The sequence below is a fragment of the Hyla sarda genome, chromosome 3 (assembly GCF_029499605.1).
Source record: "Hyla sarda isolate aHylSar1 chromosome 3, aHylSar1.hap1, whole genome shotgun sequence".
NCBI classification, from domain to species: Eukaryota; Metazoa; Chordata; class Amphibia; order Anura; family Hylidae; genus Hyla; species Hyla sarda.
Genome location: NC_079191.1, coordinates 188041557 through 188067082, shown reverse-complemented (window position 1 = coordinate 188067082; position 25526 = coordinate 188041557). Strand labels below are relative to the sequence as shown.

General features: G+C 41.0%; 1 protein-coding gene and 1 pseudogene across 1 annotated transcript in view; one reads left to right on the top strand and one right to left on the bottom strand.

Annotated features, from left to right (window-relative positions):
- The window catches only part of LOC130361965 (glutathione S-transferase alpha-4-like), a 39095-nt gene extending 15699 nt beyond the window's left edge, over window positions 1-23396 (top strand). Inside the window, exons 4-7 of the mRNA XM_056565726.1 lie at window positions 1336-1468; window positions 13596-13737; window positions 16219-16350; window positions 23110-23396. Of these exons, the coding sequence (XP_056421701.1) occupies window positions 1336-1468; window positions 13596-13737; window positions 16219-16350; window positions 23110-23253 (551 nt within the window). The 3' untranslated portion in view covers window positions 23254-23396. The remainder of the gene's footprint in view (window positions 1-1335; window positions 1469-13595; window positions 13738-16218; window positions 16351-23109) is intronic.
- LOC130363493 (U2 spliceosomal RNA) lies at window positions 8557-8716 on the bottom strand (annotated as a pseudogene).
- Window positions 23397-25526: the final 2130 nt, after the last annotated feature.

The following is a 25526-nucleotide window of genomic DNA, read 5'->3' as shown; positions in this document are numbered from 1 at the left end:
TTATGGGTCTGTAGGTGAACAAAATAAGAGTTATGGATTTTAAAAGTAGAGGAGGAAAAAACTTAAAAAGGAAAATTTCCTGAATTCCTAAGGCCAAAATGGGTTCTTTTAAGGTTTACTGTGGTGGAAAAAAAATGTTTCCCAAATTTACTGGTGCCAGAAAGTTAAACAGATTTGTAAATTACTTCCATTAAAAAATATGAATCCTACAAGTACCTATCAGCTGCTATATACTACAGAGGAAGTTGTATAGTTCTTTTCAGTTTGACCACAGTGCTCTCTGCTGACACCTCTGTCCATGTCAGGAACTGTCTGTAGCAGGAGAGTTTTGCTATGGGGATTTGCTTCTACTCTGGATAGTTCCTGACATGGACAGAGGTGTCAGCAGAGAGCACTGTGGTCAGACAGAAAAGAACTACACAATTTCCTCTGTAGTATACAGTAGCTGATAAGTAATGGAAGGATTAATATTGTTTAGCTACAAAAATGAAGCTGCAATGCAATGGAAGTTCCCAAGAGCACAGTAGCATTCATAATTCTTAAATTAAAGAAGTTTGGAACAACCAGGACCCTTTTTTTTTTTTTTAAAGCTGTCCACCCCACCAAACAAAGTAATCACAGGAGAAGGGCCTTGGGAAGAGAGGTGACCATAAACTCAATGGTCACTATGGCTGAGCTCCAAAGATCCTGTGTGCAGATAGGAGAAACTTCCAGAAGGTGAACCATCACTCCAGCAATCCACCAATCTGACTGTGAGAACCAAGGTAATGAAGGAACCGACGGTTTCTGTCACACCTGACAGAGCTTAAAGGGGTACTCCGCTGCTCAGCCGTCATGCCCCCTCCCATAGACTTGCATTGAGGGGGTGGGGCTATGAGGTCACGAGCTCCTGACGCGGGCTCCAGTGTTAGGAACAGTTTGTTCCTAATGCTAAGCAGTGGAGTACCCCTTTTAAGAGGATCCACAAAAAATCCCCAAATTCAGGTGTAGAAACACTGGAATCGTACCCAAGAAGACTGGATCACTGCCAAAGGTGCTTTCATTAAGTAAAGGGTCTAAATACTTATGTCAATGTAATATTTTCAATTTTCAATAAATTTTATAATGATTTCTAACATTCTGTTTTCACTTTGTCATTACGGGGTATTGAGTACATTATGATGGGGGAAAACCTGCTTTTTTTTTTATTATTTAGCACGAAACTAAAAGTTAGCAAAATGTTAAAAAGAGAAACGGTCTGAAGACTTTTCAAATGCTTTCTACATAAATACTTTGTGTATCAGATTTGTTATATATTTCCTAATCGTCATTTAATCTACACACTTATATTTTCAGATGGAGCCTTGTTGTTCCAACAAGTACCAATGGTGGAAATTGATGGAATGAAACTTGTCCAGACTAAAGCTATTCTCCAATACATTGCTGCAAAGCATAACCTCTATGGGAAGGACCTGACGGAGAGAGCTCTGTAGGATACCTCTCTCTGTCTCTGTCTGTGTCTCTGTCTCTCTGTCTCTCTGTCTCTCTGTCTCTCTGTCTCTCTGTCTCTCTGTCTCTCTGTGTCTCTGTGTCTCTGTGTCTCTCTCCACACGTGGCATCTCATGGAATATTTGCATTATTAGTACAAAACTGGAAAAATTCTGTATAAAATCAGAGGTCTATGGAGATAACGTAAAGGCACACTTCAAAGTGCACCCTTATAAATCTTGTCCAGATGGCAGGTTCAGAATAAGTTGCTACCTAGTATACTTTTTTTTTTTCATAAAGTTTATTTTATTTTTCCAAATATAAATCTTACAACATTTTAATATCATAAATATACAAAACATCCCCCCCCCCCCCCCAACCTTGACTGTATTGACTCCAATTACAGAGTTGAGCAGACTGCTCAATTACAGAGTTGAGCAGACTTTTCAAAAATTCGACTAGGTGGGCTCACCAAATTTTTAGAAAAAGTTTTGTTCAGGGCAAACAGGCAACTGCCTATGAGCTCTAAAGTTACGTATAACACTGCTTGGGTTACCTGGGAATGTATTTAAGTAGTTATAAATGGGCACTGTCAGATTAAAATACTTTTGATATGTTTTTAATGATTAAAATTAGACTTTTTCTAATATGCTTTATTACATTTCTTAATATTTAAGAAAATGGCCCCTGAAAATCCCACCACTAGGGTTACTCATACTTAATGAGACACCAATGAGTCCCCCAGCAGCGTTTGCCCATGGGATGACTCTTCCCTCCCTCCCTCATACCCCCATACCTTCCCCCCATTAATGATAAAAATAATGTAGTGTATGGGCATAGATGTGAGCGGCGCGGACAGAGATGTGAGGAGCTGCGCGCAACTACGACATCAGTTTTTCCCCAGTGCGTTTCGATCATCACTTATAGCATCAGTGATGCTCAAAGCGCACTGGGGGAAAACAGTTGATGTCGGTAGTTGCAAGGCTCCTGGCAGTGCGTGCCGCTTCACACATCTTCCTCTGCCCGAATCTACCCTAACATTAGCATAACTACAACTTCCAGCATTCCCTGACAGTGAGAACATTCTGGGAACTGTAGTTTTGCAAGAGCTGGGGAGCCATAGGTTGCTGTATCCTAATATGTGGCTTCCTAGCATTAGCAAAACTACAATCCCAGCATGTCCTTACTGTTGGGGCATGCTGGAAGTTGTAGTTTTGCTAATGCTAGGGGAGATGTGAGCGGGCAGGGCATGCACAGCGGGTTACAGAACACAAGTATTTTTTGCAAAAATAAAAGGTGTAAGAGAAATAAAATTATATGTACGTGATCAGTATTAGGTACTAAGTAACATAGATTTCCTTTTTTTTTTTGGGGGGGGGGAATCTTACAGGTATGCTTTAAAGGGGTAGTCCAGTGGAAAACTTTTTTTATTTTTTTTATTTAAATCAACTGATGCCAGAAAGTTAAACAGATTTGGAAATTACTTCTATTAAAAAATCTAAATCCTTCCAGTACTTATTAGCTGCTTTATACTACATATACTTCATAGGAAATTCTTTTCTTTTTGGAACACAGAGCTCTCTGCTGACATCATGACCACAGTGCTCTTTGCTGACATCTCTGTCCATTTTAGGAACTGTCCAAAGCAGTATATGTTTACTATGGGGATTTTCTCCTCCTCTGGACAGTTCTAAAAATGGACAGAGATGTCAGCAGAGAGTTCTGTGTTCCAAAAAGAAAATCATTTCTTCTGCAGTATTCAGCAGCTAAGTACTGGAAGGATTGAGATTTTTTAATAGAAGTAATTTACAAGTGTGTTTAACTTTCTGGCACCAGTTAATTAAAAAAATAAAAATAAAAAAAGTTTTCACCTGAAGTACCCCTTTAACCCGTACAGGACCTAGGGCGTATGCATACGTCTTCTGTACCTGGGTCTTAAGGACCCAGGGCGTACAGGTACGCCCGTGGGAATTCCGGTCCCTGCCGCGTGCCGGGCAGGGATCGGACTGGGGTGACTGCTGATATCAATCAGCAGGCACCCCGCGCAAATGCCGAGGGGGGTCATTAGACCACCCCATGTTGGCGATCGGCGCAAATCGCAAGTAAAATCGCACTTGCCATTTGCGCAATTCCGGGTCTTACGGGTCACGTGTGACCCGATGACCCGGAGATACAAGGTGATCGGGGGTGTAGAATACACCCCCTATCACCTACTGTATCTATGGGGAGGTGGCGATTTCGCCACCCCCTCAAGAGAGCTGCTATTGGCTGGACGATCGTCCAGCCAATAGCAGCCGGCAGGGGGGGGTTAAACGGCATCCTCTGCAGCGCTGACCGTTAGCTGGGTTCAGTCAGCGGTCAGAGCTGCAAGAGGAGCCAGGGACCCCCCCTCTGCCCCATCGGATCGCCTCAGGAGACCCGAAGATTCCCTAGATCAGGGACAGAATCAACAGAGGGAAAGGTAGGAAAATACATGTAAATAAAGTTAAAATAAAAAGTTAAAAAAATAACCCCCCCCTCTTGACCCCCCCCCCCTCAAGAGTACGCCTCATCTTTTTTAGCGTGACCCGGGCCCTATTAGGGGTACAGGGCACTGCGATTTGCCCCCCCCCTTTTTTTTTTTGGGCCGCAGCGTTTTTTTTTTTTTTCGCTCTCATAACTGTGTGTGATTACTAATCACACACCGTTATACATAGTTACACCAAGCACTCACTACACACTCCCTCCAGTGTCAGACAGTACTGGAGCGGGGACATCCTGTACCAGACCCCGCTGTACAGTATGGCCATGACACGTAAGCGGTTCGAGGCTATTTGGAAATGCCTTCATTATGCAGATAATGAGGCATGTCCACCCTGAGGTGATCCCGCCCATGACCGGCTTTACAAAGTGAGGCCGGTCATCGATCACTTTGGGGCCAAATTTTTGGAGGCCTACTTTGTGAGAGTACCTCCGGGTACACTCTCAAGTTTAGGGTGTATGAGGGACGAGATTCCCGTATTGAACCCCCAGATTGTTCCCCCACTCTGGGTGTTAGCGGGAAAATCGTTTGGGACCTTATGTACCCATTGCTGGATAAGGGTTACCACGTGTACGTGGACAACTTTTATACCAGCATCCCTCTCTTCACATCCCTTGCCGCCAGATCGACGTCCGCTTGTGGGACCAGAGAGGCCTCCCTCTAAATTTGATCCAGACACCTATTCCCAAGGGTGAGTCCCGTGCCCTTACTTATGAAAACCTGTTGCTGGTCAAGTATAAGGATAAGAGGGATGTCCTTATGCTGACCACTATTCATGGTAACGGCAGCTCACCTGTCCCTGTGTGAGGTACCACAACAACGGTCCTCAAGCCTGATTGTATTCTGGACTACAATCAGTATATGGGGGGAGTTGATCTCTCAGATCAAGTCCTCAAGCCATACATGGCCATGCGGAAAACATGTGTATGGTACAAAAAAGTTGCATTCTACTTGGTGCAGGTTGCCATGTACAACTCTTTTGTACTGTACCGGAACGCTGGCAACACAGGGACATACCTCCAGTTCCAAGAAGAAGTCCTAAAGGTCCTGATCTTTGCTGACCGGGAAAGAGCAGGCCGGACTTCCCAAGGAACTGGAGTAATAGGTGCCAGGATCGTCCCAGGCCAACACTTTCCAGGTGAGGTCCCCCACACTGGAAAGAAGGGAAGATCCCAGAAAAAATACAGAGTGTGTAACAGGAGGGGGATACGGAAGGACACCACCACTCAGTGTGACATTTGCCCCGATCATCCGGGCCTCTGCATTAAGGACTGCTTCAGGGAGTATCACACTTCCATGGGGTATTAAATTTTCCCTCTTCATTAAAATTTTCCATAATTTGACCACAATGTACCAAGTCCAGAGTACATTCCAAATTTTAACCCCATAAAACCACTAAATTGCCCAAAAAAACTATTTCATAAAAAAAATAAAAATAAAACTGATAAGACCTCAGGGGGTATTTTTTCCAAAAATGGGTCATGGGTCACGGAGTCACTATCATCGGGGACTTTTTATGTTGCCTCAAATGCGCAGCGCTCTCTCTCTCTCCACCTGAGCGGGGTGCGCATTTGAGGCAACAGGTTAGGGATGGCCACACACGTCACATTCCCAGAATGATGATTCATAGCATAGGGTTTGGGGTGGGCATATTTTTTTTTAGTTTTGGCTATGCTCTGGGTCATCATTCTGGGAACATATCCTGTTTTATAATTTTATGTCCCACTGTACCCCTTGTTAGTTATTAGTGTACCCCATATAAGGCCCCTTGAGGGGGGGTCCCACTGTTCTGGCTCCATAGGCAGCTGTCTAGAAGCTCCAGGCCCCTGACTGCCCTCCTGTTCCTCCGTGACCAGTGAGCAGAGCCGATCTACGCCCAGATATGAGGTATGTCCTTACTCCAAAGAAATGTATTTACAATTTTTTTTTCTTTTTTGCTGTTCTGGCACTAAATGTGACATGCCCTCCCATTTCAGCAAAATGTGACTCCTTCTCTTCTGAGCATTGTAGTGCGCCAGCAGAGCCCTTGACATCCTTACATGGGGTACTTCCATACTCAGAAGAGATGGGGTTACACATTTTGGGGGACATTTCCTTCTATTACACCTTGTAAAAATGTAAAATTTTTAGAAAAACAGCATTTTTGTAAAAGAAAAAAAAAAATTCATTTACACATCCAAAGTCGTCAAACACCTGTGGGGTGTTAAGGCTCACTGTACCCCTTGTTATGTTCCTTGAGGGGTGTAGTTTCCAAAATAGTATGCAATGTGTTTTTTTTTTCTGTCCTGGCACCATAGGGGCTTCCTAAATGGGACATGCCCCCCCAAAACCATTTCAGCAAAATTTGATTTGCAAAAGCCAAATAGGACTCCTTTTCTTCTGAGCATTGTAGTGCGCCAACAGAGTGCTTGACATCCACATTTGTGGTGTTTCCATACTCAGAAGAGATGGGGTTACAAATTTTGGTGGGCATTTTCTCCTATTACCCCTTGTAAAAATGTTAAATTTGGGGGGAAACTAGCATTTTAGTGAAAAAAATTTTTTAAATAATTTACACATCCAACTTTAACGAAAAGTCGTGAAACACCTGTGGGGTGTTAAGGCTCACTGTACCCCTTGTTACGTTCCTTGAGGGGTGTAGTTTTCAAAATAGTATGCCATGTTGGTTTTTTTTTGCTGTCCTGGCACCATAGGGGCTTCCTAAATGGGACATGCCCCCCCAAAACCATTTCAGCAAAATTTGATTTGCAAAAGCCAAATATGACTCCTTCTCTTCTGAGCATTGTAGTGCGCCCACAGTGCACTTGACCTCCACATATGTGGTGTTTCCATACTCAGAAGAGATGGGGTTACACATTTTGGGGGGCATTTTCTCCTATTAACCCTTTTAAAAATTTAAAATTTGGGGGAAAACTTGAATTTTAGTGGGAAAAATAAGAAAATCATTTACACATCCAACTTTAACGAAAAGTCATGAAACCCCTGTGTGGTGTTAAGGCTCACTGGACCCCTTGTTACGTTCCTTTAGGGGTGTAGTTTCCAAAATAGTATGCCATGTGGTTTTTTTTTTTTGCTGTCCTGACACCATAGGGGCTTCCTAAATGCAACATGCCCCCAAAAAACCATTTCAGAAAAACTCACTCTCCAAAATCCCTCTGTCGCTCCTTCCCTTCTGAGCCCTCTTGACATACACATGAGGTATTTCCTTACTTGAGAGAAATTGGGTTACACATTTTTGAAAGATTTCTCTCCTTTTACCCCTTGTAAAAAAAAAAAAAAAATGGGTCTACAAGAACATGCGAGTGTAAAAAATGAAGATTTTGAATTTTCTCCTTCAATTTGCTGCTATTCCTGTGAAACACCTAAAGGGTTAACAAACCTTTTGAATGTAATTTTGAATACTTTGAGGGGTGCAGTTTTTATAATGGGGTCATTTGTGGGGCATTTCGAATATAAAAGCCCTTCAAATCCACTTCAAAACAGAACTGGTCCCTGAAAAATTTCAATTTTGAAAATTTTGTAAAAAATTGGAAAATTGCTACTATACTTTGAAGCCCTCTGGTGTCTTCCAAAAGTAAAAACATGTCAACTTTATGATGCAATCATAAAGTAGACATGTTGTATATGTGAATCAATATATAATTTATTTGGAATATTCATTTTTCTTATAAGCAGAGAGCTTCAAAGTAAAAAAAAATGCAAAATTTTCAATTTTTTCATAAAATTTTGGAATTTTTCACCAAGAAACGATGCAAGTATCAACAAAATTTTACCACTAACATAGAGTAGAATATGCCACGAAAAAACAATCTCGGAATCAGAATGAAAGGTAAAAGCATCCCAGAGTTATTATTTTTTTTTTTATCTAAAGCCGAGGAACGTGCTTTCGATTCACCCAAAGTGCAAGAAAAAGTGCAAACGTGTTACACTAAAAAAACGTGCACAAAGGATGCGGTCTATCGCAAGCCCCTCTCCGATAGGAGAGAGGCCCCCCAACAAACCTTACCCTTCGCCTCCGGACCAAAAGGTACCTGCGAGGTTCCAGGTTCGATGTCCCTTTTCGCCGAAGCTACTAGGGGACCACAAATGCTCCCGGCATCCCCCTTGGCGTTAGCCAAGGTATCTGCCCGCAGAGCCGATTACGATAGGTACCCTGCCAAAGCAGGAGTACCCGGGGTGTTTGCAGGGAGGTGCGGAACCTAATGGCCACACACACCTCCCCTAGACCGCCAGGAGGGACACCCAGAAGGACTACCGCATCCTGACAAATCCTGTGAACACACAACACGCAAAAAGTGACACAGTGAGACAAAAAAGAAATAAATAAGTGAATGTGTGCAGATATACTGCCCGGACATCCGGCCGGATCTATAAAAATTTCTCTGATCCTAGCCAGAAGGCCGGGAATCAAGAGGTGAGTGCCACAAGGTGAAGAGATTATGGTGCCCGTGCTTCAACTCAGTGAGTCCATCCTCCCAGTGAGTTTCGGCACCTCGGGTCACCACTCCCCGAGGCACAAAAGTACCTCGGCTCTAGACCCTCTCAGCCTCATGGCGAGACCCGGAGGGAACAGGTCACATCGGGGCAGCCGTCGAGCTGATTCCTCAGAACCAGCCCCGGAATGCCCTGGTACACCTGCATCCTCCATGCAGCACCCATTCCCACCAGCATGAAAACTGATAAGAACAGATACTACACTTGATCTTAGCCAAAAGGCCGAGAAGCGATATGAGGTATTTCCTTACTTGAGAGAAATTGGGTTACACATTTTAGGAAGATTTCTCTCCTTTTACCCCTTGTAAAAATAAAAAAATGGGTCTACAAGAACATGCGAGTGTAAAAAATGAAGATTTTGAATTTTCTCCTTCAATTTGCTGCTATTCCTGTGAAACACCTAAAGGGTTAACAAACCTTTTGAATGTAATTTTGAATACTTTGAGGGGTGCAGTTTTTATAATGGGGTCATTTGTGGGGCATTTCGAATATAAAAGCCCTTCAAATCCACTTCAAAACAGAACTGGTCCCTGAAAAATTTCGATTTAGAAAATTTTGTGAAAAATTGGAAAATTGCTACTATACTTTGAAGCCCTCTGGTGTCTTTCAAAAGTAAAAACATGTCAACTTTATGATGCAATCATAAAGTAGACATGTTGTATATGTGAATCAATAGATAATTTATTTGGAATATTCATTTTTCTTATAAGCAGAGAGCTTCAAAGTAAAAAAAATGCAAAATTTTCAATTTTTTCATAAAATTTTGGAATTTTTCACCAAGAAACGATGCAAGTATCAACAAAATTTTACCACTAACATAGAGTAGAATATGTCACGAAAAAACAATCTCGGAATCAGAATGAAAGGTAAAAGCATCCCAGAGTTATTAATGCTTAAAGTGAAAGTGGTCAGATGTTCAAAAAATGGCCGGGTCCTACAGTGAAAATTGGCTGGGTCCTTAAGGAGTTAAGGCTAAGTTATGGTGACATGCGGTAACCAACTGCTTGTTTAAAAACACATTTTGTATGCTTTTTAATATGCTTTTGTATGCCTTGTGGGTGCATAAAGTATCCCTGGTTGTTGGCAGAAGCCTGCCAGTGTTAAAATGCACACTGAGGTATTGGAAGATTCAATGGCTTTTTCCAAGCATTCCGAGAATTATTTATTTTTTAAGCAGCAGCAGGTTTTAAATCTGGCAAGTGAAGATCCATTGGCTTTTCCCAAACTTCCTTTTTGGGAGTAGCAAGAGGTTTGGAGTCTGGCAAATAAAGAAGCAATGGATTATTCCAAGCTTTCCAAAAATTCATCTTTTTGGGAATTTCAACAGGATATGTATCCCAAGATAGTGAAGAAATAGCTTTTGTAGGAAAAGCCAAAAATGTTTCCCTTTTTAGTAATCTTGGGTTGTGTATGCCTGAGTGGTGGTGGCGGGTTAGCAGTGGCCGTAGGGGTGATGCCGCCTGCAGCACTGAACACTCTCTCTGATGCTATACTGGAGGGTATACAAGGCAGAACACCCATGGAAGAGAGAGGGCACAGCACATGCATCAACATGATTGTTTAGGTGGTTGTGTTCTTTTGGTGACGGTTCATGTCAGAATGAAATACCAGATGTAAAAACTTCATCATCATGTACTCCTACGTGAGGATGGTGCTGCTCCTGCCTCTTGCAGGGGATGTCCTGGCAGAAGGAGTACTCCAAGTTTACTGTGGCACGCACTGTGCTTCACACTGACCACTGCATGGAGTGCCCCAACCTCTCCAACACATGATCATGCAAAGCGGGGACAGCTTTTTGGAAAAATAATTGCAACTAGGTATGCCTCACCTGCTCTGGGCACATTCTATTAGTTGCCTGAAGGCTCTGGAGTAAACAATATGGTACAAGAGTGCATGCATCACAAGCAACCTGGCTAGGGGAAAATGAAGGCGCACGACAACAGTGTGACTGGATGAATACTATTGTCTGTATGACATAGATTCCTCAATAAATAAATGACGGGATAGAGGAAGACACATCAGAAATGAGGACAAGAGAGGGACTGTGCTGCCTGTAGACAAGCCCTGGCTGCTAGACATATTAGAGGGATCTGGAGGAGCAGCAGCGGGGGAAAGGTTTTCTTCACATTTTGGGGTGTCTCGACTATCCCAAGCAGCCTTGAGTTGCCGTTCAATGTGCCTACCAAGATATCTAGTACTTATACCCATACCCTGGGCACAGCTTTCTTTATGTTTGCAGAGGCAGCACAGTACCAGGTTTTCTGCATCTTTGTAAGAGAGAAAAGAATTTCCACGTGGCAGAATACTGTACAGTTATACCACCACCTGACTCTGCCCCTCTGCTGGAATGTTTTTTTTATATCGAGTCTACAGATGTAGTAGCCTCACAGTCACCTAAGCTGATCAAACCAGCAGTCCTATGTCTGGTGTGTTTGACAGATGTTCTTGCCCTACCACACTCTTCTTTGCTGATAGTACCACTACCCTCCTATTCTGAAGACACCTGGTTCCTATGTCCTGTCCAACATTACTTTGTCATTATCAAACTCCTCCTCATTGTCCCTACCATTCCTCTCAGCATGAACTTCTGATATCTGATCATGGGATTCTTGCTCTCCCTCAGCATATCCACCATGATGCCTTACAGTTTCACCACCACATTTACCACCCCAGTCCCACTAGTGCTAATCTCAATCACTGCTTCCACCTCCATCACCTCTGCAACACACTCCAAAGGCTGACTGTTCTCACACAACTCCTCCTCATGGCTAATGCTATTCTTCTGCTTACCACTTGGGGAAGGGAGGAGCAAAGATAGAGATGATGGAACAGACAGTCTAGGAAGTACGTTTACCCTGCGCCATGTTACTGCAGACAATGTGAAATCACCTGGCTCAATGTCATATCATCAGACTCTTCCTCCTCTTGATGAACAAGAATGATCAAGCCAGTCTACAATGGCTGTATTATCCTCCAAAACAACACTACCACTGGAAGACATAGACAACTTCTCATTGCTGATACTGCTGCTACTACTACCACCAGGCATCTGGCTGCTACTGCTACCTGTACTGGGCCTGGAAATATGGGTGATGTCCACAGAGTTAGTACTGCCACCAAAATGCTTACTGGCAAAGGACATGGAAGGTGTTCTCTTTCCTCGTCCTCGGCCAACCATTCCTTTTTTAATTTTTTTTTTTTTTCAATTGAAAAATAATTGTAGGTTGTGTTTTGGAGGTTGTTTGTCACTCTATTAGTCAAGTGGTGGACAAACTGCTTGTCAGCTTTCAACGCTTTTAATGTGTACTTATGTTAACTCTATGTTGATTAAATCCCGAAAATACAGGCAACTTGGCCTAAAATGCGTATTAAACATTTACTATAAATGCTTTTAAATGCAGATTTATATTAAACCTTTAAGGACACAGGACTTGCATGTACATCCTGCGCCCGCTTCCTTTCTATGCCGCGTGCTCAGGAGCTGAGCGCGCATCGTAATGGGATGGTCCCGGCTGCTATCAGCTGCTGGGACCCGTGGCTAATGCCGGACATCACCAATCAAGGGGATGCCTGGCATTAACTCTTTAGAAGCCACGAACAAACTTGATTGTGGCATCTAAAATGTAAAAAAAAACTAATCCCAGCTAGTCAGTCGGGCTGATCGCGTGGTAAAATTGTGGGGTCCAGATCCGCTGAAAGGATGTCAGGAGGGCTCTTACCTGCCTCCTCGCTGCCTGATTGGCACTCCACTGCTCCAGGAAACCTTAGCAGCCTGAAGCAATGGAGCACCGATAACGCTGATCAATTCTGTTCTATGGAGCAGCATTGGTCAGTGTATGCTATCTGAAGATTAAAAGTAATTAATTAATTTGAGGACTAATAAATAGTAAAAATAAAATGTTAATAAATGTTAAGTAACCCCTTCCCTAATAAAAGTTTGAATCACCCCCCTTTTCCCATTTAAAAAATAACTTATTTTTGGTTACTTTGTATTCCATAAAAGAAATGTATAAAAAGCGATGAAAATGTCCCATCATGGGTCTATAGGTAGAAGATGTAAAGCATTTGGATTTTTAGAAGGCGAGGAGGAAAAAAAACAAAAGTGCAAAAATGAAAATTCCCTTAAGGGGTTTAACTTATGTAGAAATACTATGTTTCATTAAACCCAGAAAATGCATGTAACTTGGCTATAAATGCTTATTACGCATTTACTCACAATGCTTTTAATGTGCCCTTGTTAAAATACAGGTCAGCCTACTGCTTTGCTTAGCTTGCTTTGTATTGTAATGTGATAGCTTTTATGGGCTGGTTCTGTTGTGACACTGCTAGTATCTGTTGTGCAGCAACTGTACACAGTAATGCAGTGACAGGAGGTCACTGTCTGCCGTCAGTCCACTGCTTGATGCTTTTCTCAGCTTTCTTTCTATTGGATTTGTAAAGGCTTTCTGGGATCAGTAGTTCTTCTGTGCACTGCGCTCTCAGATTACTCTCCAAGATGGCAGCTGTAATGCAGTGCATACGATCTCCTGATTGGCCTGGGATCTGTACGTCACATAATGCAAGCAATAATTGGCTAACCTGGGGTCATGTGATCTTGCTGCTAGTTGCAAAGTATGCTGGGCTACCCTGATGTCATCTCAATGTTCTTAGTACCTCCTCATACATTCAGGTGCCAAAACGCCATGTGTTCCTCATCCCTTGTGCTAATAGTGCAGCTGCCAGGCTGAGATGTGCTGAACCTAGCAACGGTTAAAAAGTTTTGCGAGTCCCTTTTACCGAAAACTTGAGCGAGACAGGGTTCGCCACCCTCGGCTCGCTCATCCCTAATTACAAATATCTGTTTCAGTAGGAATAGGTTACTAATGATCTCTGAATACTTACTCTTTTTAACAATTCCGTAATTATTCTTTCTCTACAAAAAAAAAAACTATAAAAAAAAAACTCAACCCCTTCATAAAGTTACATTCACACCCTTTACCATCTTCATTCTCTCTTATTTATCTGTTTCCTCATTTTACTATTATGAAATATCTCATGAGATTCACATGTATTACTTTGTGACGGCAAATACCAGTACTGTACAGCTTAACATCTTTTATTTTCATGTCCTTAGAATTGATATGTATGTGGAAGGCACCACTGATCTAATGGAGATTATCATATGGTATCCATTCATTGAGCCAGAGCTGAAAGAGGGACACCTCAATAAAATTCAGGAAAAGGCAAAAAACAGATACTTTCCAGTTTATGAAAAGGTAAAATCTGTTTTGCTAGTAGAACCTAAAATAGTCAAATTAATGAGAACAGTAAACAGACTGTAGTATTATGTGCAGCCAAACTTTCTAATAAATTCTGGAGTCTCAGAAACCACTTATCGTTAAAATATTTATTGTAGTTTATTTACGTGTAGATTAGAGTTTTTAACAAAAGTGGATCCCCTTTTAACATCACAAAACAAACCCTAATCACAATGCCCAACAATTTTTTCTATGATCAAATACTAGACAGAACCAGGTAGCTGCCTGATCAGATTCAAATATTCTAGGGTATATGGTATGTTATCAAATTCTCTTAGGTATATTATATATCAAAGCTAATCTTAGGGCACCATAAAATATACTATATATTGTAACAACTTAATCAATGTACGCTTAAAATAAATGAATTTGAATGACAGTTAAATAGACATTTTTAAATTATTAGAGCCGACTAGTGGACCCTAAAATGGGATTTTATCATTGTCTATGCTGGATGCAGACTGAAAATATGTGCACAAACCTTAATTTTGTGCAAAATTATTGTTGGCATCTCTAAAGTTTGACTTGCTTGTAGTAAGGTGGGCATGGAAGACAGAGTTGGATTTCAATTTATGCTACAAGGGTAGTGTAAATTTTGGCTAAAATATATATGCTAGCTTTGATCTAGCATAGATTCTAGAAACACTGCACACAGGCTGCTTCACTGCCTAATTTACCAAGAGGCCTCTTAATCAGGCCTGGTGCAAGGGTTTTTGCCACCCTAGGCGAAAGCTAATTTTGTCGCCCATTGACCCTGCCCATTGGCTCCTCCCTTTCACAAGCGCTACCTTACTACTGGGGTGGCACACTGTAACAAACCTCCTCCTCTTGTAATCCCCTTACTACTTGGGTGGCGGGGTTTAGCTGGATGGGCGGTTGTTTTTGATGTTGGCTACCTTTTATTGCTGCAGACAGGGTGGTGCCCCCATCAAGAGTGCGTTCTAGGTGGTTGCCTATTTTGCCTATAGGCAAAACCGATCCTGCTCTTAATAAATCAGGGAAGCAGAAACCAGTGCACTTCCACATTAAGATCATGTCTGATAGATTCAAATGGGACATCTGAGACAATGTGTAAACATGTTTTTTTGATGCAGAATTTTCTGATTTTGATTTAAAATCCATGTCAAGAATTGACATGCCAATTCTTAAAATAAAATCTGGATGGATTCTTTCTTTTGAAGAATGTCGTACATAATCCTTCCAAATCTGTTTCTAAAATCCCTATTTCTCAAAGAAATTCTGTGTTGAAAAATACAACATTAAAGTCTGCACTTTATGCCAGTTTCAATGGTGAAAACGTTATTAAATATCTCACAATGGATGATAAATTTGTACAGTTATTTAAAGCACTTTTTGACCTGTGGTTTGTACTACCACTATTGAGTGGAATGGAGGCGCCCAAAGATTTTGAGATTGTTTTAAAGGGAATCGGTCAGCTCTGCTTGCTGCTAAGAGTTAAAGAAGTACTCCGGTGGAAAAAAAATGTTTTCCAATCAACTGGTGCCAGAAAGTTAAACATATTTGTAAATTACTTCTATATAAAAATCTTAATCCTTTCAGTACTTATCAGCTGCTGTATGCTCCAGAGGAAATGGTATAGTTCTTTTCTGTCTGACCTCAGTGCTCTCTGCTGCCACCTCTGTCCATGTCAGGAACTATCCAGAGCAGGAGAGGTTTGCTATGTGGATTTGTTCCTGCTCTGGACAGTTTCTGACATGGACAGAGATGACAGCAAAGAGCACTGTGGTCAGACAGAAAAAAACAACTCAACTTCCTCTGGAGCATACAGCAGCTGATAAGTACTGAAGGGATTAAGATTTTTAAATAGAAGTAATTTACAAATCTGAAATTGGAGGTGGGGGGCTCACACTAAATAGGTGATGAATGAGTATCGAGGTGCTGTATGATACACGTTAACCCTGCGTGTCTAGGTATAATATAGAAAAATATATGGAGATACAGACCTCTAGATACTCATATGCTAATGATATGCTAATAATCTATGTGGGATGTACTGATGGGATATATAGTGATTGCTGGTCTGGTGTCGGGATGTGGTGATAGTGTGTTGATAATTGTATAATACTGACTAACCCAGTCAGTATTATCTAACCCAGTCAGTATTATACAATTATCAACACACTATCACCACATCCCGACACCAGACCAGCAATCACTATATATCCCATCAGTACATCCCACATAGATTATTAGCATATCATTAGCATATGAGTATCTAGAGGTCTGTATCTCCATATATTTTTCTAATTTACAAATCTCTTTAACTTTTTGGCACCAGTGGTGAAAAAACAAAACAAAAAAAATGCATAAAATAGCCTATATCAATATACACTATTTTGGGGGAAAACAAAGCAGAAATGCATTTTTCCTGTTTACTATTTGATTTGGATGAACTAAGCCCCAATATTTATATGGCAGATCCTGAGAGATCATGGTGAGAAGTATCTTGTTGGAAATCGTCTTTCCTGGGCTGATGTGCACCTGCTGGAGGCTATCCTAATGGTGGAAGAAAAGTGTGCTGATATACTGACTCATTTTCCTCTCCTCAAGGTAAGTTTTATGTGGGTTACAGATTAAATGTAATATACTGTATTTTCTTATGATCAATGAGCAGGTTATAGTTTGTACCCACCTTACTAAAGTGTTTATCTACATTTAGTATTACTGTATCATTACTAATCATTTAAGACTATGTTTATACCTGCATTGTTTATTTGTTTATATGTGAATGGCTACAGTACAGCCAGCTTTATCGAATGATGAATACCGATGGTGCCCATTATATTAACTATTTATGGAGTACCTGGCATTGCTTGGTCTCCCTACCGAAACCCTGTGGGAGAGAAAAAGTAACAACAATGTTCTTGTCCTTATAACATGTCTTCATCTCCCGTCCCGTATCTCGTCCTCATTCCCTGACCTCATAGTCTATTCCTTGCACTAACTATGCTCTGCACTTGCCTGCTGGACAATGCACCCTTTATGGATTCAAGACACCCTGTGCCAGATGGAGCAAAGGAGCCCCAAAACATAACTAAGCCTTCTCCATGCTTCACAGTAGGTACGGTGTTCTTTTATTTGTATGTTTTTTTTTTTTTTTTTTTTGCGTACATAGAGCTGATGTGAATTGCCAAAAAGGTCATTCTCCTTAAAGCTTTGTGGCTTCTCCAGTTTTCTTTCATATGTCCAAAGGATCTTTTAGGCAAGTCACTTCTCAAAAATGAAGCATACAGAGAAAAGAGCACTGTACCTATTGTGAAGCATAGAGGAGGCTCTGTTATGTTTTGGGGGCAGATTGCTGTATCTGGCACAGGATGCTACAGTGTACAAGGAAATCTCAAGACTATCAAGACATTCTAAAGGGAAATGTGTTGCCCAATTTTAGGAAGCTTGGCCATAGGTCCTCCAAAACGATAGTGACCCGTAACACCGCTTAAAACACTCAGCAATTGAAGTGGCCGTGTATGATCCCTGATCTGAATCCTATTGAACATCTGTGGAAGGCGCTGAAAGATGTAGTCTAGAGAAGGCACCCTCCAAACCTGAGACAGCTGGAGCAGTATCTTATGAGGAGTGGGCCAAGATACCAGTAGACAAGTGCAGAAGTCTCCTTGAGAGTTACAGAAATCGCTTGTTTGCAGTGACTGCCTTTAAAAGGTTGTGCAGCAAAATATTAAGTTCAGGTACCATCATTTCTGTCCAGTACAGTTTCATCATTTTGATTTTCAAAAAGATTCTGTTGAGCCACAATTCATAGGCAATGTCTGATTTTTACCAGTTCATTTTCAATAAATTGTTCTTCATTTTTACTTTTGTCAGTTTCAGGTTTTTCCAGGGAGCATTGTGAGTTTCTCTGCCTTTAATAGAAGGGTACCAGCAATTTTGTCAATTTTAGTATAGATAATGGAGTCTTAGTAATAAAAATAAAAATAAAAATTACGCAATGAAGATAGGGAAATCTACAAGATTAGGCAGAATGAGGCCAAACAAGTTATAAGAACTTCTAAAGGGCAGGCAGAAGACAGCTCAGTCTGTGAAAAAAGATAAGATATATAAATGAAAAAAAGAAATTAAAACAAGGAATAACTAAATAAAAAACAAAGGAAGGAAGGTATGTAGAAGAGAATAAAGGGCTAGCCGACTGACTTAATGAATACTTCTGTTCAGTTTTTACAGATGAAAAAGAAGGAAAAGGACCTCCATTAGGGAGGAAGACTAATGAATCATTTGATGCATGAGTCTTTACAGAGGAAGAGGTTCTACGTTTGCTGTCTATAGTGAAGACAAATAAGTCACAAGGGCCTAATGAGATACACCCAAAATTATTGAAAGAGCTTAGTGGTGAGCTAGCAAAACCGTTTACAAATTTATTTAACCAATCACTGGTAACAGGAGTCGTCCCGGAAGATTGGAAATTAGCAAATGTCGTGCCCATTCACAAGAAAGGCAGTAGGGAGGAATCAAGTAACTGTAAGTCTGACATCAATAGTGGGGAAATTAATGGAAATCCTACTAAAGGATAGGATTGTGGAACATCTAAAATCCCATGGATTACAGCATGGGTTTACTTCAGGGAGATCATGTCAAACAAATGTTATTGATTTTTTTTGACTGGGTGACTAAAATAATAGATGGCGGAGGGGCAGTAGACATCACATATCTAGATTTTAGTAAGGCTTTTGACAATGTCCCACATAGAAGACTTATCAATAAACTACAGTCATTGAGCTTGGACTCCCATATTGTTGAGTGGATTAGACAGTGGCTGAATGACAGACAACACAGGGTTGTAGTCAATGGACTATATTCATGCAAGGTCTTTTTACCAGTGGGGACCTCAGGGATCTGTACTGGGACCAATTTTGTTTAATATCTTCATTGCAAATGGTTTCAATGGTAAGGTGTGTATTTTTGCTGATGACACAAAGATATGTAACAGGGTTGATGTTCCTAGAGGGATCCGCCAAATGGAAAAGAATTTAGGGAAACTAGAAGAATGGTTAGAACTCTGGCAACTGAAATTGAATGTGGATAAGTGCAAGATAATGCACTTGGGGAGTAAAAACCCTCGGGCAGAATATAGAATATTTGACACAGTCCTGACCTCAATATCTGAGGAAAGAGATTTAGGAGTAATTATTTCAGAAGACTTAAAGGTAGGTAGACAATGTAATAGAGCAGCAGGAAATGCTAGCAGAATGCTTGGGTGTATAGGGAGAGGTATAAGCAGTAGAAAGAGAGAAGTGCTCATGCCGCTGTACAGAACACTGGTGAGAGCTCACTTGGAGTATATTGTATAACTGGAGGCTATATCTCCAGAAGGATATAGATACTCTAGAGAGAGTTCAGAGAAGCGATACTAAACTAGTACATGGATTGTAGGATAAAACTTACCAGGAAAGGTTAAAGGGGTTATCCTGGAAAAAACTTTTTTTTATATATCAACTGGCTCCAGAAAGTTAAACAGATTTGTAAATTACTTCTATTAAAAAATCTTAATCCTTTCAGTACTTATGAGCTTCTGAAGTTAAGGTTGTTCTTATCTGTCTAAGTGCTCTATGATGACACGTGTCTCAGGAACTGCCCAGTTTAGAAGCAAATCCCCCATAGCAAACCTCTTCTAAACTGGGCGGTTCCCGAAACGTGTCATCAGAGATTTTTTTTAATAGAAGTAATTTACAAATCTGTTTAACTTTCTGGAGCCAGTTGATATATAAAAAAAAGTTTTTTCCTGGATAACCCCTTTAAAGGACCTTAACATGTATAGCTATGAAGAAATAAGACAGAGGGGATATGATAGAGTTTTAAATACATAAAACGGAATCAACACGGTAAAGGAGGAGGGCATATTTAAAAGAAGAAAAACGACCACAAGAGGACATTGTTTTAAATTAGAGGGGCAAAGGTGAAAAAGTAATATCAATAAGTATTACTTTACTAAGAGAGTAGTGGATGCATGGAATAGCCTTCCTGCAGAAGTGGTCGCTGCAAATACAGTGGAATTTAACCCCTTTTCAGTTTTTGCATTTTCGTTTTTTCTCCTTTTACCTTTTAAAAATCTTAACCCTTAAAATTTTCCACCTAAAAATTCATTTTATGGTTTATTTTTTTGCATCATCAATTCTACTTTGCAGTGACATTAGTCATTTTACCCAAAAATCCACGATGAAACGAAAAAAAATAATAATTGTGTGACAAAATTGACGAAAAAACGCCATTTTGTAACTTGCGAGCTTCTGTTTCTATGCAGTTTTTGGTAAAAATGACACCTTCTCTTTATTCTGTAGGTCCATATGGTTAAAATGATACCCTACTTATATAGGTTTGATTTTGTCGTACTTCTAGAAAAAATCATAACTACATGCAGAAAATGTTATACGTTTAAAAATGTCATCTTCTGACCCCTATAACTTTTGTATTTTTCTGCGGGGATGTATGAGGGCTCACTTATTGCGCCGTGATCTGAAGTTTTTATCGGTACCATTTTGTGTTTTGATCAGACTTTTTGATTGCTTTTTATTCATTTTTTTATGGTATAAAAAAAGTGACCAAAAATACGCTATTTTGGACTTTGGAATTTTTTTTACTTGTACGCCATTGACCGTGCGGTTTAATTAACAATATATTTTTTATAGTTTGGACATTACCACATGTGTTTATATATTTTTTATTTTATTTAATGGGAAAAGGGGGGTGATTCTGACTTTTATTAGGGAAGGGGTTAAATCCCATTTATTAAAGGGGTACTCTGCCCCTAGACATCTTATCCCCTATCCAAAGGATAGGGGATAAGATGTCAGATCGCCGGGGTCCCGCTGCTCGGTACCCCGGGGATCGCTGCTGCAGCACCCCGCTGTCATTACTGCACAGAGCGAGTTCGCTGTGCACGTAATGACGGGCAATACAGGGGCCGGAGCATTGTTACGTCACGGCTCCGCCCCTCGTGACATCACGGCCCACCCCCCTCAATACAAGTCACGAGGGGCGGAGCCATGACATCACGCTGCTCCGTCCCCTGTATCGCCCGTCATTACGCACAGAGCGAACTCGCTCTGTGCAGCAATGATTGCGCAGTGCCACTGCGGCGATCCCGGGGGTCCCCAACAGCGGGACCGCGGCGATCTGCCATCTTATCCCCTTTCCTTTGGATAGGGGATAAAATGTCTAGGGGCGAAGTACCCCTTTAACACTTTATTTTTTTTTTTTTTTAATGTTATAGCCCCGATAGGGACACGCAGGAGGCAGGTAGGGATCCTCCTCGTGTCCTGCAAGTTGTTCGGGACGCCGTGATTTCACTGCGGCAGTCCCGAACAGCCCGAATGAGCTGCTGGGATGGTTTCGGTTTCACTTCAGACACGGCGGTCAAGTTTGACTGCCGCGTCTGAAGGGTTAATTCCGGACATGTCAAAAGTTGTGTTTTTTAATTTAATTAATTATTATTATTATTTTTTTTTTTAAATGTCAGGGACACTTTAAATGTGGTTGAATCTTTATCCAGATTTGTAGCTCAATCTTTGGGCATGGTGTTGATTCTTAAACTGGTTATCCACCATAAGGTGATTTTAGTACGTACCTGGCAGACAGTAATGGACATGCTTAGGAAGGATCTGCTCTTGTCTTGGGGCTAAATGGCTATGTTGTGAGATTACCAGAACACTGTGGCTAGCTTTTTGTGAACTGGTATTTCCTGTTTGACTTTTCTTTTTTTGCCTACAAATCCCATAATTCCATTTTCCTCCCTCCCACACATCAGCCACCCCACCCATTGAGACATAAATGAGCTTCATCCATTCAAAAGACCTTTGGTTTTCAATCAGGGTGCCTACAGCTGTTGCATTAGTTGCAGATTGATCCCTCCACCCATTGAAGCAGACAGGCTCCCTGTCTTCAGCTGACTAGGGAGTCGGGTCTCTGCCGCTTTGCAATCTAGGAAAAATCTGAGACAACAGAAATTTTGTATGCTGTTAAAAATAAATAATGGGGTGAAAATCACATAAGAATTGTGAGAAAACAGTCACACACAGGTACAGACACTATATTATGAACTACACTAACTTTACAGCCCCTGTAGCTTAGTCAAATAAAAAAATTCCTGGAATACCCCTTTAAGTCATGCTTTCGTTTGCTAAAGCCACAACCCCTTTTACTCAAAGCCAGGGCTCTTTCTAAGGTATGATGGATAAGGTATGGTGGCTGTCAAAACTCCTCCCATAGACTTGCATTGAGGGGGCGTGCCATGATATCATGAGGGGGCATGGCCATGACGTCACAATCCCCGCCACCTACTCCAAGCGTTCAGAACAAAATAAAATGTTCCGACCGCTGTAGCTGCGGAGTTCACCTTTAAACAGAGACTTATTTCCAGAGACTGATAATATATAGACCAAATATCTCACAGCTAAAATTTTTTTTACAATGGGGGAGAGTTATCAAAATTTGACCAGCTGCCCATAGCAAACAATCAGATGCTTTTATTTTTCAGATGTCTTTTAATGTCTTCTTGCAAATGAAAGAAGTGATCTGATTGGTTGCTATGGGCAATTGGTCAACTTTTCTCTGAACATGTATCCGATCTAGGCGAGTTAACAGTTAGCATTTCTTTCCTGTCCAGTTTTCTACAGTGTATTGATTCATAAAACCTGTAATAATACAGAAATTAGGCTTTATTTACACATATATGACCCAAAGTTATCAATCTGTCTGAGATAAAACTGTCTAAAATGTCTGGTTTTCCCATAGCAACCAATCACAGCTCAACTTTCATTTTACCAGATCTCGTTAAGATATGAAAGCTGAGCTGTGATTGGTTGCTGTGATCAAATCAGACAGTTTTTGCCTATCGGTTAATATAAGCAGGTTAATAGTTTTAATGTAAAATAGTAGGGTATGGCAGAAGATGGAAGGAAGAGATATCAAGATTATCTTTGTTGCCCATAGCAACCAATCAAGGCTCAACTTTCAACAAAAAACCAAGAGGATAAAGAAAAAAGCAAAATGCTGAAACGGCTTATGCTTTTTTTTTTTTTTTTTTTCCCTTTTAACCTTTAGTTTTTTGTCCATTAACCCTATATTTGAATGCATACCTATTAAATCATCATGTTTTATTATCACTAGTATTTCTTCCTGCTGGGTGAGCCATAGGCACCATCCTTCCTTTCTACGAGTCTATATGAACTTTTCCTGACTGTTACCATAAACTCAGATCACTAACACCATCTTATACATAGAGAAGGAAAATATATATATATATATATTGGACCCTTACTAATGAATTATTGTATTAATGCCCATTCTATTTCAATTTCCTAGGTCTTCAAGACAAGAATAAGTGAAATTCCTACAATCAAGGCTTTTCTGCAGCCTGGGAGCCAGCGAAAACCAGTGCCCGATAAGATATATGTGGAGACAGTGAGGACAGTTCTGCAGCTTTACCGCACCGCGCCATCTACTTAATGTGGGGCAACTTCTGAAATATTCTAATCACCATTGATAAACATTTTCTTATGACTTTACAAGCTTACTCTACAATACATATTGTATGAACTCAGCCTTGAATAGTATTATAAAGTGATAACATTAAACAATCTATTACTGTGGTTTTTCCATACTGATCTATTGTTTTGCAGGCAGTGAGCATGTAACATATATAACTGAAATGGATTGGAGTTGGGGGGATAGATTGCAGTGGGGTGGCAGGGGCATGTAGGGCCTAGGGCAGCACTTCAGTGGGTAAAAAAAAAAAAAAAAAAAAATACTTTCGATGTGGCTCCTGGTGCCATGCTGATGCTGTGGCACTGAGAAAAGAAAATTTACCCCCCATCTTTCCCGCATCCACATGGTTCAAAGCTTCTGCAAAAATCTGCCTGAAGATTTACAGCTTCTCATTATGTGATGGATTGGTGATTTAAGTTTATTACATTTTCTTAGTAGAATTTTTTTTAGGGAACTCTTCTTTCTTAGGACATGTTCACACATCAGATTTTCCGTGTTGATTTCCGCATTGGAATTTGGCACAGAGATTCCACTGCAGCAGTGTCCCGATGAATTCAATGGGATTCTGTTGCACTGTGCACACAGCGGAATTTCCGTGCCAGATGTTTCCAGCATGGAAATTCCAATTTCCGTGTCCGCAGAAAGAATGAACACGTTCATTCAATCTGCAGACTCTGCACTGAATGCATAGACGTCTATGATATGGTGCATTCCTGGGCACGCCTAGTGCCGGCAGACTCCTCAATGTCCGCACAGAGAATCTCAGTGCCATACTAAGTGTTGAATTTTCTTGTACCAGGTCACACTGCTCACCATTTCCTTAAAAGGAAACTGACAGCAGTGTCACCCGCACTTACCTGCGGGCACTGCCTGATGGGAGAGACGCTGATCACAAGGGTGTTTGCATGAGATTACTGATTACTGCTACTGAGATTTAGTAATTTTTTAGTAATTTAGTAAAAATAGTAATATGAAAATTGGGTCCTTTGGTGCATCCCTAGCCCATTCTTAGGGTGCATTTACATCATGTGTTTTTTTTACATACTGTAAAAATGTCAAGTTTTCAATGTCAAGACCGTATGCATCCATATTAAAAAAAATGTATTCATTGACATCCCACTCAGAACCATACACAACTAGATGTATCCAGTTGTGTACGGTTTTGTTCTTGTACTTTTTTTTTTTTCCAGTGCCCAAAACCGTGGTTTACAACGGTTTTGGTACTCGAATATGTGAAGAAAGAAACAGACAAAAAGCGCACTAATGTGCCATGATTCTGCTTGAGCAGTGGTGAAACGATGGAAAAGAAAGGTATTGTGCTCACCTGAGCGTGTTGTGTCCGAGGCACAACACCGTAATCATCTTTGGTCCCAGGTCTCTGGGGACACGTGATCTCGAAAGGGCTGCTGGCACCTCACCGTCCCGGGAACCGGTCCTGGGCGTCTGGTCAGTAGAAGCAGGGAGTGAGAATCGAAGATCCTCGGAAAAACGTGGTGCTCCAAAAGCGCTCCTTTACAAGGTAATAATAACCATGGGTCTGGTGTTCGATAAAGCAATAAGTTCTTTATTCAGGCACAAAGATGCAGGCATAACGCGTTTCGAGGGGTGGAGACCCCCTCTTCGTCAGATCCAATACTGGGCTGGGATTGGCTCCCTCGCTTATTTATCAATAGAAAAACCCGCGAAACATTTGCGGCGGGTGACGTACCGGACAAACCAAGATGATTGCTTGTCGGTGGTCACAGCTGATGGGGTTTCAGCTACGGAACCTGTCAATCTCAGTTTGTGGTCTATCTGATTGATTGTTGCTGCGGGATGCAGTATGTTGGCCGAACTTCACAAAAGTTGCATCCGAGATGATTGCTTGTCGGTGGTCACAGCGCCCACAGCTGATGGGGTTTCAGCTACGGAACCTGTCAATCTCAGTTTGTGGTCTATCTGATTGATTGTTGCTGCGGGATGCAGTATGTTGGCCGAACTTCACAAAAGTTGCATCTGCTTCTCCCCCTACACTGGGTTCTCATTATGTAGCGAAACCCGCGAAATGCATTTCTCACTCCCTGCTTTTACAACGGTTTTGGGCACGATCTGTTCAGTTTTGGGATCTTTCATGATGTTCTAAAAACCATATACGGTTTTTATAACGTACTCAATGCAAAACTCATGGAGTATTAAAATATATATGATGGTGTCAGTTATTTGTTTCCCATTTTGGGAAACAAAAAACTGATACG